A 12531-nucleotide genomic window follows, 5' to 3' on the forward strand; every position below is an offset into this window, starting at 1 on the left:
ATTTCTAAGGTTTTTTATACTATGGAATCAGAAAAAAAAAAACGAAAACGCAAAGTAAACAGACGTTGGTAATCGAGTTCCCTTCTGAGTGAAAATTAGAGATGGTATATACCACTAATGTTTTATTTCTTTATTGTCAAGTTACACGGCACATTCAGTCGAAGTTTCGTCATAGTCGTCATAGTCGTCGTAATACATAGTCGTCAAGTCGACTTTGTATTATAGCGTCGTGAAAGAAATCGCGACTGCGACATTGTCACGTAGGCAATTCGGGCTTTGAACTCTTGTGTGGACCGCCGACTCTGGTCTCTCCTTACTTTCGGCGCTTTTCAGCACTAACGAATGACCAGTGCAGCTGAAATAGTCCTACCCACTTCGATATAATGTAAGAATGAAGGCATCCCCCGCCGCTGTGTCAACAATACTAGGGAGTATGAACTTACCGTTACGCGTAATTACCGTTCACGAAACGCGAAATTACTGGGCGCATAAACGCGAGCATCCGGGTTGGTGGCGCCATCTTTCGTCACTGAGCTTAACCAGGAGGACACCTATAGCTATTATTGCTGTAACTATCCATGTTCTTTATCTGCTGGCATGTACCGACGCAATCTATAACATGCAGTGCCTATGGTTTCAGATGACTTCAATGAGAACACCCATGTAATGGAAACCTTTCAAGCGTTTTTGAAAGAAAAAAAAAAGCTGCCGATACGCGCTTCTGCGTTTACTGTAACTCGCTCTTTCCGTAGAGAGATGCGTATACGGACGGCGAAGGAAAAAAGCGCGAGGACGGAACAGGAAGGAACGAACAGACGATTATCGGTGAACGTATTCGCGCAGTACTAGGAACGCTGGGTATCTTGATCTACTGCGGTCAGCACACCGGAAAAAAGAATTACGGCAGAACTCATCTCACCATGGCTATCGATGGTAGTGCGATATCATTCGAACAATGTAGTGACGCTATTTCTGATGTTACATTTCTTTAGCACCTTTAGTGGTCACTTTGAATCTACCGCTGCCTCGGCTATATGCGACATACTCTGGTATCGCCCCACTTTGATATGGCACACGCTTTCCAATGTTGCCGATGTCATGAAATGGGGCGCTGCCGTTACACGAAAGTGGTAATGATTATTTGTTTCGAAGATTGTTTACTGCTGAGGCCGAGTGTGTAGTTAGATAAAAGGCTTACTCTGTGTATCGATTACTTAGAGGTATTATTATAATTCGCAGGGTGGCTACGCATTCTCAAAGTTACAATGAAAAACATTATATAGAAAAGCTGTCCGAGGATGGTGTTTGCTTTAGATAACATAGAGGCACAAAAAACAACGCTTTGGCTCCAGTGACAGTGACATTTCGAAGCCGTTTGTTCCCGAAATGGTGAACACATTGTAGTATTGTTTACCAATTCTGAAGTAAAGTTGGGCAAAGTGCGCAGCGCACTGCAATGAACCGGTTCATTTGAACGGTTTGCCAGCTGGAACCCCACCCTCTCTCTCTCTGCCTCGGGTACCTTTCGTTTTTTTTTTCGTCTTGAGCGCACGCGCGTTACCGAAGATCATGTCATCATGCTTCCATATAAAAAAGAAAAAAAAAACGAAGTGGTATTACAAAAGAAGACATCATTGACCTTGTTTTATTGACGTGTTAACGGTGGAGGCTCAGAAAACGCTCAGAAGTTAGGGACATGAGTGACGTTTTCATGAGTACACTAATTAGCACAAATGAAGACCAGGACGTAAACTGTATGTTCACCTGTTGTCTTTTAGGACACGAAAAACTTCGTCTATGAAGTGTTCTCACACCAGCCCGCGTTGCGCAGTCAGTTGCGCAATCAGTTGGGAGAGTCGTGAGACGTGGTTCGAACAGCCAAAGGCAACGAACTGCGCCATCCTTTGCGAATTCAGGCTTCTTTACTTCTCCCTTCGGTTGCACCAGGTGCCACACAATAGGAGGCACACCAAACCGAAGTAACTGCCACGCACACCGCATAGAGCAAGCGCATAGTCAACTAGAATACTTTCAAGTGGCCCGACCGCCTACCCTGGAGAGGGCCTGAAGCGGAAGAAAGATGCGGCGGCGCTGTAGTGGACCGCACTTGAAAGTACGTGCGCTTTCGGGCTGTCGCGCTGCCAGGCTAGCAAGGGTCAAAATATTTCGCTTCTGGTTTCTGTTCTCTGCAGCATCGGTATGAATGTGGAAAGGTTCATATAGTGTCGCCTGCGTGCGTTGTAGTTGTGGAATAGTCTATCCGGAGACATAGCCGCAATACTTCCCATCTCGTGATGGTGTTCGTTGCAGTTTGCCATGACTTACTATTGCACTGTCTTTTTCGTGAACGTGTAAAACGTAAAAGGAGTATTTGCAAAAGCTTACCGTGATTTTCGCGAGCGGCTGAGCTGGATAGCAGGCTGCAATATATACACTACGTATGATACATATCTTCCCTCTGACGGTGCTCTTCACACAAATTACGCACCTTAATTAAGCCTGTCTCGTCGCTTTCAAGATCCTTTACTGACGACATAAAAATTATTTTCTGTCTATGCTCAGCATAGACACCGGGGGTTGCTGAACAGGTGGCTATTGCTCTAGCACTAATTGATTCTAGAAGAGTTTTGGTGTTTAGCGACTCGCGATCTGCGATTACAGCCTTCTCGAGAGGACTTGTTGCGGAACCGGCTAACAGACTGCTGCAGGGTAGAGATATCACTTCGCATACCGTTACTTGGTTCCCGGCGCACATGGGTACAGTGGAGGGAGCCCCGCGTAACCTCAACGAGGTGGCGCACAGGGAGGCACGAGGATTAGTGTGCCGTGTACTCCCTGAAGGGGCTGGATCTCCCGCTCCTGAGTACAGGGACCAACTGTTAACCTACAACGAAATCACCAAGCACTATTACTTAGGGCGCAGGGCATTCCCGTTGCCACATCCTAAATTAAATAGGCCGCAGGCGGTTACATTACGGCTTCTGCAGACACGGACGTACCCTAACCCTGTCATCATGAATAAAATTAATCCGGACTGCGGGGTTTCAGTCTACTGTAGTAAGTGTGGGGGTTTGCTCGATTTACAACACATGCTGTGGCGCTGCTTGGCGTAGGCCGGTGATGGTTCTCGAGGTGAACAGTGGTGGCAGCGAATGCTGCACAGTGAAGTGCTGGCGGACCAACTCAGGGCTGTCCAGAGGGCCCGTGTGATAGCAGAGGGGCTCGGCCTCTCTGTACCGACGTGGGAGTGGCCCGCATCAGTCCCAGACTGATCCCTCAGGACCTAAATAAAGTTCTTCATACCATACCATATGCTCAGCATGAAATCACCTACCCCGAGATAGGAACCACATAAAGAAGTAAGTTTGCCACAGATAAAATGCAATGACGATTAACGTTGATTGTTTCCTTAATATGATTTGTCGCGACATTAGGAGCTTGTTCTTGACGACTCATATTAGCTCCTGTCTCTGTATCGAACTTTAGAAATCGCTGCGGCATTTACACTGAGTGATGCCGATGTTCTAATTTTTTTCCTTTTGCGCCGGATTTGGAATGTAGCATGCTGGAATATCCCGCGTTGTATTGGTTGGATGTATTAGATTTCTTGGTGACATTTCATTTTTTATTACCATTCAATACCTTCGTTTTTAGATTTTTGCATCTCAAGGATTTTGCAATGGATTTGCCATTGCTATCTTATTATGCACGGATGGCTGGCAGAGTTACGAAGAATAAACAACCAAGTTGTCGTGTAGCACACCAGTGCACATTTATTTACAAAATATGATCGCTTTTCAGTTAACTACTGTTGAACGGCTTGGTATAATCATACCCCACATGCGACTAAGCCTCAAGTGTTGGTGCGACTTTCTGCACGCTGCATCACGATATTGTCTGTCTGCAGTTGCCAAGATAGGCTGACAGTGTGGGCAACGCTGGTAGCACCACCTCACGTTTACGTCGACTACAGCTAAGTGAACATTTCTATGTTCTCGTTGATGATGATGAGTTGATGCACACGCATTCTGCCTATCAGCAAGTGCAAAGACGTTGATAGAAAAATGGCAGCACATGCTGCATTCGATTTTTTTTTTTTTGCTTTTCCACTTCTGTTTGGACGAGGACATGTTGCTGAAGAAAGCTACAAACTATAGCGGGAACAGGGCTGCTGCGTCCGTCAACCATTCCTGTGTTCTCTTATTTCGTCAACTGTTGTGCGATTACGGACAGACTCAAGCTGTTTTCCTTTTACCACTCCGAGCTGATAACCCTGTGCGAAGAAACCACCACTGAGCCGACATGCCACCCTTCTTTCTTTACTCGCCCTTTCTCGTTCGGTTGGAGTACAGGCAGAGCTTCGGAGAGCTCATGCGAGAACCGTGCCAACAGCCGAAGGCTCTTGCGAAGTTCGGCGAGCTCTTCGCGATCAGGTTGCAGCGGTAGGGGGCGTTCGAGTCCCCCTTGGCGCACATCCCCGCGCAGGCAGACACGAAGAAGAGCATGTCCTCACTGAGGAACTCCAGCCCAGGAAGTACAAGCGGCTGGCCCACCTGCACGGGAGAAAGCAACATTAAGTAAAAATTTTGCAGAAACGATTGATGATGACTTTCAACGTAAGAAAACAGCCAAACGATTATAGAAAGCTTGTAGCATTAACAAAGAGATGAATGTGCCTTCAGACGCATATTTGTTGCACCTTGAATATCTAGGTAGCATTTGTTTCCGCATAGAATTCCATAGAGAACAGATCGGTTAACAAGGAAATTTGTGGTGGTAGCCTAAGGGGCTATACGTATAAACCGATTCGTCAAATATCTGTCACTTGAGTGGAAGGTGACAGCCTCCCCCAGCGGCCACGGCACCCTCTCCCCAGGCCGTCACTGGGTGAGAGAGGTGGTGAAAGAGGAGGACGACGGCCCTTGCCGAGCATTCCATAACGGCACCCAAACTTTCAGACACCCGAAAGTTCTTGCGTAAAAACGCCGGTGTCTTGAAAAGCTATATTACCTATTGTTTGGCTACGAACGCAAGTTGCAACTTGGTTACGGGAGGCTACGTGCCCTTTATAATAGCGCCTTTCTATCGCCGGTCAGAGTTCACTCACTACCAACCGTGAAAAAAAAGCGTAAAAGCCAAAGGTATCTCTCCCTAACAAAACGCAAGGACAGCGGACCCAACTCACTTCATCTAATCTATGCGAAGGGGGGCTTTCTGAAAAGGTTCAATTAAAGTTGATGCAAACAGACTCCGAGTGCATGCGTGGACATTATATGCAAATAGAAAGGTCGCCTGTGACGAACACCCGCGCAGCATGTGGAGACGTCACTATGTCCGTGTGCTATCGTATACTTAAGAGTGAGCGGTACCGATTTCGGGGGGGGAGGGGGGGGGTCTATACAGCCCAACCTCGTTATAACAAAACGGGATATAACGAAATAACAGATATAAACAAGTTTCTCTAAAAATCATCATAGATATTCATATTGCAGCGCATGATATACTGTATATAACGAAGTCGTTATGGCTACCTCCGCAACTTCGTTATAGCGAGGTTCTCTTTAAGCTTTTTTCGTGTGTCTGCCTACCTCAAGGTGTCGGTCGACGAACGCCGCCACCACTTCGGTGGCCATAGCCAGGCGAGCCCAGTCGCTGTTGTCCTCGTCTTCACTCGCGATCGCGACTCGAGGCTCAAGCGTCTGCAGGCACTCCAGCCACGAGTGGTCCAGCGACGCTCCGCGGAGAAGAGCTGCGACCAGTTCGAGCGCGAACCCGCCGTAGTTGAGCGACGGGGGCGCGTCGGCGCCGAAACGCGGAGGTAGGAGCCAGGTCAGGGGAACGCGCGCCTTGCCGGTCGCGGTCACCTGCGGGAACGCGGCGCGCGAAACAGGAGACGTGCGTGCTGTCGGCCACCACAAATCTGTGCGGAATATGTGGCTTGCGTGCCGACAACGCGTGATGTGGTGTGAAAAAGAACCTCATCCGCCAGTTAACTACTTCTACTGCTGCTACTTCTACTACTACAGTAGCAACCTGCTATAGTGCTACAGAAAGTAATACTACTACTGCTACTACTACTACTACTACTACTACTACTACTCACACCACCACCACTAGAGGAACCACTAAGAATACTACCACTACTACTACTATTACTACTACTACTAGAGGAATAACTGCTACTACTACTACTACTACTACTACTACTACTACTACCATTACTATTACTACTACAGGAACCATCATTACTACTACAGTAGCAACCTGCACTGCAACTAGTACTCATAACTAGAATGTCAACAACTACAGCTACTGCAAGTACTGCTACTACGAGAACTACTGCTACATAGCAACCTGCGCTACTATTAATACAACTAATACTAATATAACTACACCTTCTACAATAACTACAGCTTCTACAAGTACTACTGCTACGAGAACTACTACTACTGACACAGTAGCAACCTGTACTGCTATTACACATAATACTGATATAACTAGAACTTTAACAACAGCCGCTACAAGTACTATTACTACGAGAACTATTACTGCAATAGCAACCTGCACTAGAATTACTACAACTGATACTAACATAACTAGAATTTCTACAGCACCAATTGTTGCTACTACAATAACAACTTATTACGCGGTGGCTGAGAAGGTATCAGCGGCCAGGTATATTGACGGGACCCTGTTTGGCCATTGACGCTGGAGCATTGAAGGCTAGCGGCTACTTTTTTCTTTGAAGAACAAAGGGAGTTACCCGAAAAGCATGCGTAACTTGCCTCCACTTCTGGGTTCCTAGGGGGCGGAGAAGGGTAAAAGGAGCCGGAGTCCCCGTATACCACGCTGAGGAGTTCCTTGCTGCGGATTTGAGAGAGCACGGCCAGATAGTCGTCCAGGAAGGACCGCTGTCCGTAGTCCGCATTCACTCGCAGGTCGCCGTAGAAGGCGTCCAAGTCTCGCGTCGTGGGGAGGGGCATCGTGAATGTGGCCGCTCTGGATGCATACGTGGACGTCGATGAGCGGCTGTTGTAAGTTCTGAAGCCCAGTGTTAATATTCTAGCATAGAATACGAGAGTCGGAAAGAAAAATATGCTATAGAGTGGGTTGCGGACTTCCAGTTGGTTTATTGTTTTCGAAACGACCACTTTCATACAATTTACGTTTGAGTGCTCCCTAAAAACAGGTAACGAGAAACTAAAAAAGAAAAACAAAGACGGAAATCACTTTGAAAAAGAAATCTATGCCAAAAAAATAAAAAAATGAAGTAAGCGTTATATGTTCATGCTGTGTTAGTTTCCACGTTCTGTCTTCCTTTCGTTAGGTTTCGATCATATCGCATTCAGTGTTCCCTTTTTTCTTACATTTTTATTCGTTGTATTTTTCTGTAGCGGTAATTGTTTCTAAATGGTACGAAACCATCTGTTTCGACAAGAATAAGCCAGTTGTAATTCGGTGGCGTCTTTTATCACTTTTCCTTCTCTTGCGTTTGAGTTCTAAATTCCCGACTACTAGTTTGATTCGCTAAGAGGGTTACCATGCAGAACGGGACTACTATTCATCAAATTTACTAGCTTTGGGACAGCCTAGTTACGAGGCCTTATTGGGTCATCTAATACACCATGACATTTCGGCCGGCCCATTTATCAATGCAGTAGTACCGCCAGAAATACTTTGCGTCGCGTGAACAGGTCTCTTGCACTGTTACAGTACTACGCCCCCCATGCTGGGTAATTGTTCTCAAATATATTAAAATACCGTTTCTTCAATACATAAAAAAATGTTGAAGGACGCTTAAGCTTCGCCTTCAAAAGAGTGGAACGTGATATCATTCAAAGATCCCTGACTGCTTCTCCCGTTTCCCGGCAACTGGAGCGTATGTAACCGTAACGTTTACCGGGAAACGTTGCGGGTGACGGCTATGGGCGAAGGGGAGCTTTCTGGTAGAAACGCGGACTCTTGCGTGGGTCGATTCCGGAGCTAGTGCACAGATGCGCCCAAAAAATTACGTAATTTTCAGGTTTCTGTTATTGTTTCGCACTTTTAATATTTAGACCTAAGGAGATTTAACACCAGATACATGCACGGTCGGTGTTTTATTTCATGACATTTGTTTCGGGGCTGTCATTCTCAAAATTCCGCGGAATGACTTTCTCAAGAATGTAAGAAGGTATAAGGAACATTAGTGATAGAATGGTGTGGCAATAGAGACCATACATATCGCATGTCATATAGCAAGGCGTGGCATATACATATACCTATATCTACATGGCAATTTGCATTCGCGTGACACCGGCGCTGATAATGACGCTGGATTTTCTGCGACAGGGGGCGCTTAACGCTGTCGCGTTAAATTGTTGACACCCTTTGTGGCGTATCTTCGTTTGCACAACGATATTCGTCGTGTACCTTGTGTGCTTCTCCTTATTTTAAGGCTGCGTACCAGGTAGACTATAAAATTATTTACACCCTTCAAACTGAATAAAGGATGTAAATGGGTCCACAACTCACACACTTACAGCTAGAAAGGGTGTAAAGGTGCGAGTTATATACATGCATGTGCACCCTCATTCACCCTTTCAGGGCACGAATTACTTCACAGTATACTTCCGAATCACGAACGGCATGCCTGCTATCAGCGCTCCGCATCAATCCTTGCGGGAAAGTAGCAAGCGCAGTGTTTTCAAGAAGCGAAACGCAAGAAGATGCCGTGGTGGTTATTGTCTGGGGAAAATGAGTGCCCCAAAGGATGTATATTTATTTCAGAGTTTGTAGAAACTTGCGCCAAGTTTCAGCGTCAAACATGTCAAGTCTGCGTACTCAGTCCATCGCTCGCTAAGAGGATAAAATCTTGCCTCATTCAGTAGGCTACTAGTCTCACGAGTAATCTGCACCTAATGTTTGCGCCTTCTGGAGCGTATCTTTCTACACCCTTCCAATATAGTCTGGCATGAGTTGAGCTTACGCTCCAACACCGTCCTGTCAGGAAATGTGCGTCACGAGAAAGGCATGCAGCTATCGGGGCAATCGCTAAATACCTAAGTATATTCTCAAAGCAACACTTTACCTTCCTAGCCTTTCTAAGCCTGCATATTTTTTAACCCTTAAACCACAATCACACATGTTTTTTTTTTTTTTTATCACGCAAACGCCAACTACGTCGTTGATATGATCGCCGCGGTGTGACTCCCCTATTGCGGCGCGTGTTCATAAAACGGGTTAGACCAAGGCGCGGGCATGAAATTTAAATTAAATATTGTTACGTAGGAAGACGCAGACGAAAAGCTATGTACAGATATATTTACAAGGAAAATACGCTGCGCTTGGCCAAGAGGCGACAGCCCGCGCAAGCTTCGAACCGTCGTCGTCGTCTTCACACTGCTGGCCTTTAGTGATCGCACATATTGTGCCGTAGCACTACCCCCGGCTGCAAAAGCGCCGTCCCGGAGCGACTAAAGATCGGACTCGGAAGCAGTGTAGTAGGCCTTGAGCCTACTGACGTGTACGACATCACTAGATGCCACAGGAGAGGACGAGGTTGAGCCCACAGGAGCAATTTCGTAAGTCACAGGCGTCACCTGGCGCAGCACGCGGTAGGGCCCTGTGTATCGCGAAAGAAGCTTCTCTGAAAGTCCGACGTGACGAGAGGGCGACCACAGGAGCACGAGCGCACCAGGTGAAAACTGTACGTCACGATGGCGGGCGTTGTACTGACACTGCTGAGTGGTCTGTGAGGCCGTAAGTCGAGCACGGGCAAGCTGGCGTGCGTGGTCGGCGAGGGCGATGGCGTCGCGCGCATACTCGCTTGTTGAGACCGCAGCAGGAGGAAGTGCCGTGTCTAGGGGCAAGGTAGGTTCGCGACCGTACAGTAGATAAAAGGGAGAAAATCCGGTGGTGTCGTGCCGGGAAGAATTGTACGCAAATGTTACGTAAGGAAGGGCAATGTCCCAGTCGTGGTGGTCCTTGGAAACGTACTTGGCCAGCATATCGGTATGAGTACGGTTTAATCGCTCTGACAGGCCATTGGTTTGAGGATGGTATGAAGTAGTCAGTTTGTGTTGAATGGAACAGGAACGCACAATGTCAGCGATAACTTTCGAGAGGAAGTTTCGACCATGGTCAGTAAGCAGCTGTCGCGGGGCGCCATGAAGCAAGATAATGTCACGCAAGAGAAAGTCCGCGACGTCAGTGGCGCAGCTGGTAGGGAGAGCCCGAGTGATAGCGTATCGGGTGGCGTAATCAGTCGCGACGGCTACCCATTTGTTCCCAGAGGATGACGTGGGAAAGGGACCGAGCAGGTCTAATCCAACACGAAAGAACGGTTCCACAGGGACTGTGATCGGCTGGAGATGACCGGCAGGTAGCACCTGAGGTGTCTTCCGACGCTGGCAGGGATCACAGGCAGCAACATAGCGTCGAACGGAGCGAGCGAGACCAGGCCAATAGAAGCGGCGGCGGACGCGGTCGTACGTGCGGGTTACCCCAAGATGTCCTGCAGTGGGTGCGTCATGCATCTCAAAGAGCACAGTCTGGCGTAGATGTTGTGGCACGACAACAAGAAGATCAGGGCCATCAGGGAGGAAGCTCCTTCGGTACAGAATGCCGCCCTGGAGGACATATCGGCGAACGGATGCGTCGGTAGGTGTAGAGCGCAGACGCTCGATGAGTACTCGCAGCGATAGGTCTCGGTACTGCTCATCGGCGATGTTAGCGAAGGCAGACACAGAGAAAATGCCGTCGGCGGTACTACTGTCGGCGTCGTCAGGCTCGTCTACCGGGTAGCGAGACAGGCAGTCAGCGTCCTTGTGTAGTCGGCCAGATTTGTAGGTGACAGAGAACGAATATTCTTGGAGGCGTAAGGCCCAGCGACCAAGTCTTCCTGAAGGGTCTTTCAATGAGCATAACCAACAAAGTGCGTGATGGTCTGTGACAACGGAAAAGGATCGGCCATATAAGTATGGGCGGAATTTCGAAACCGCCCAAACTAGGGCCAGACACTCACGCTCAGTGATGGAATAGTTGCGCTCCGCGGGTGAGAGGAGCCTGCTGGCGTAAGCGATAACACGGTCGTGGCCACGCTGGCGTTGTGCCAGTACTGCTCCAATTCCGTGACCGCTGGCATCAGTACGGACTTCGGTAGGCGCAGAAGGATCGAAATGGGCCAGAACGGGAGGCGTTGTGAGAATGTCGACTAGATGAGAGAATGCAGTGGCCTCGTTATCGCCCCACTGGAAAGGAGCGTCTTTTTTCAAAAGGTCGGTTAGTGGTCGTGCTATGGCGGCGAAATTCCTCACGAAACGGCGGAAGTACGAACAAAGGCCGATGAAGCTGCGCACATCCTTGACACACTTCGGAACAGGGAAGTGCGCAACAGCATGGATCTTGCCTAGGTCCGGTTGCACTCCGTTCGCGTCAACGAGATGTCCAACGACGGTAATCTGGCGACGGCCGAATTGGCACTTTGATGCGTTGAGTTGCAGACCGGCGCGACGAAAAACGTCCAGGACGGCTGAGAGGCGCTCGAGGTGCGTAGCGAACGTTGGGGAGAATACGATAACGTCGTCCAAGTAGCACAAGCACGTGGACCATTTGAAACCGTGAAGAAGGGAGTCCATCATGCGTTCAAAAGTGGCAGGAGCGTTACATAGGCCGAACGGCATCACCTTGAATTGATACAGACCGTCGGGTGTTACGAAGGCAGTCTTCTCGCGGTCGAGATCGTCCACGGCAATCTGCCAATAGCCGGAGCGAAGGTCAATAGAGGAGAAATAGCGAGCACCGTGGAGGCAGTCAAGGGCGTCATCAATCCGAGGTAGGGGATACACGTCCTTTTTGGTAACCCTGTTAAGGTGCCGATAATCCACGCAAAAGCGCCATGAGCCATCCTTCTTTTTTACCAGCACAACCGGTGACGCCCAAGGACTACATGACGGTTCAATAATGTTCTTGGCAAGCATTTTGCGAACTTCTGCGTGAATAACTTGACGCTCAGCTGGGGACACTCGATACGGGCGGCGATGAATAGGAGGGGCATCGCCGGTATTAATGCGATGTTTGACAGCTGTAGTTTGGGCCAAAGGACGATCGTTAAAGTCAAAAATATCGTGGTAGGAAAACAGAACGCGGTAGAGTTCATGAGCGTGCTCGGAGGGCAAGTCGGGGGCAATCATTTTCCGTAAGTCAGCGATCGTACAATTTGTCGACTGCGATGGTGGAGGAGTAGCGGATGAAGTGTCGTCTACTGCAATGGATGCTACGGAGTGATCCTCGAATGAACAAAGCTGGGCCATAGACATCCCACGTGGCAGCACTTGTGTCGTCAAGCCAAAGTTCACCACTGGCAGGCAGACGCAATTCGCCGTAATAGATAAAACTGTATGGGGTACTGTGATCCCGTGTGTAAGGAGGACGTCTTGCATAGGAGCCGCGATGTAGTGACCATCGGGGACTGGTGGGGATGACACTAGGTCAACGTAGGTCAGTGCCGAAGGTGGCAAGCGAACGAAGTCGGCGGAACTGAGGCGACTG

At 48.5% G+C, this 12531-nt stretch overlaps 1 protein-coding gene across 3 annotated transcripts in view; it reads right to left on the bottom strand.

Annotated features, from left to right (window-relative positions):
* Positions 1 to 3836: 3836 nt before the first annotated feature.
* The window catches only part of LOC139060928 (uncharacterized), a 30514-nt gene continuing 21819 nt past the window's right edge, over positions 3837 to 12531 (bottom strand). For 2 of the 3 annotated variants that reach the window (XM_070540278.1, XM_070540276.1), the window contains exons 8-10: positions 6786 to 6999; positions 5589 to 5864; positions 3838 to 4553 (exon numbers count right to left, since the gene is read on the bottom strand). In XM_070540278.1, the coding sequence (XP_070396379.1) occupies positions 4320 to 4553; positions 5589 to 5864; positions 6786 to 6999 (724 nt within the window). In that variant the 3' untranslated portion in view covers positions 3838 to 4319. Of the gene's footprint in view, positions 4554 to 5588; positions 5865 to 6785; positions 7000 to 12531 lie in introns of all 3 variants that reach the window. The other variant, XM_070540277.1, reaches the window with a different exon arrangement.

The sequence above is a fragment of the Dermacentor albipictus genome, chromosome 6, assembly GCF_038994185.2.
Source record: "Dermacentor albipictus isolate Rhodes 1998 colony chromosome 6, USDA_Dalb.pri_finalv2, whole genome shotgun sequence".
Taxonomy (NCBI): domain Eukaryota; kingdom Metazoa; phylum Arthropoda; class Arachnida; order Ixodida; family Ixodidae; genus Dermacentor; species Dermacentor albipictus.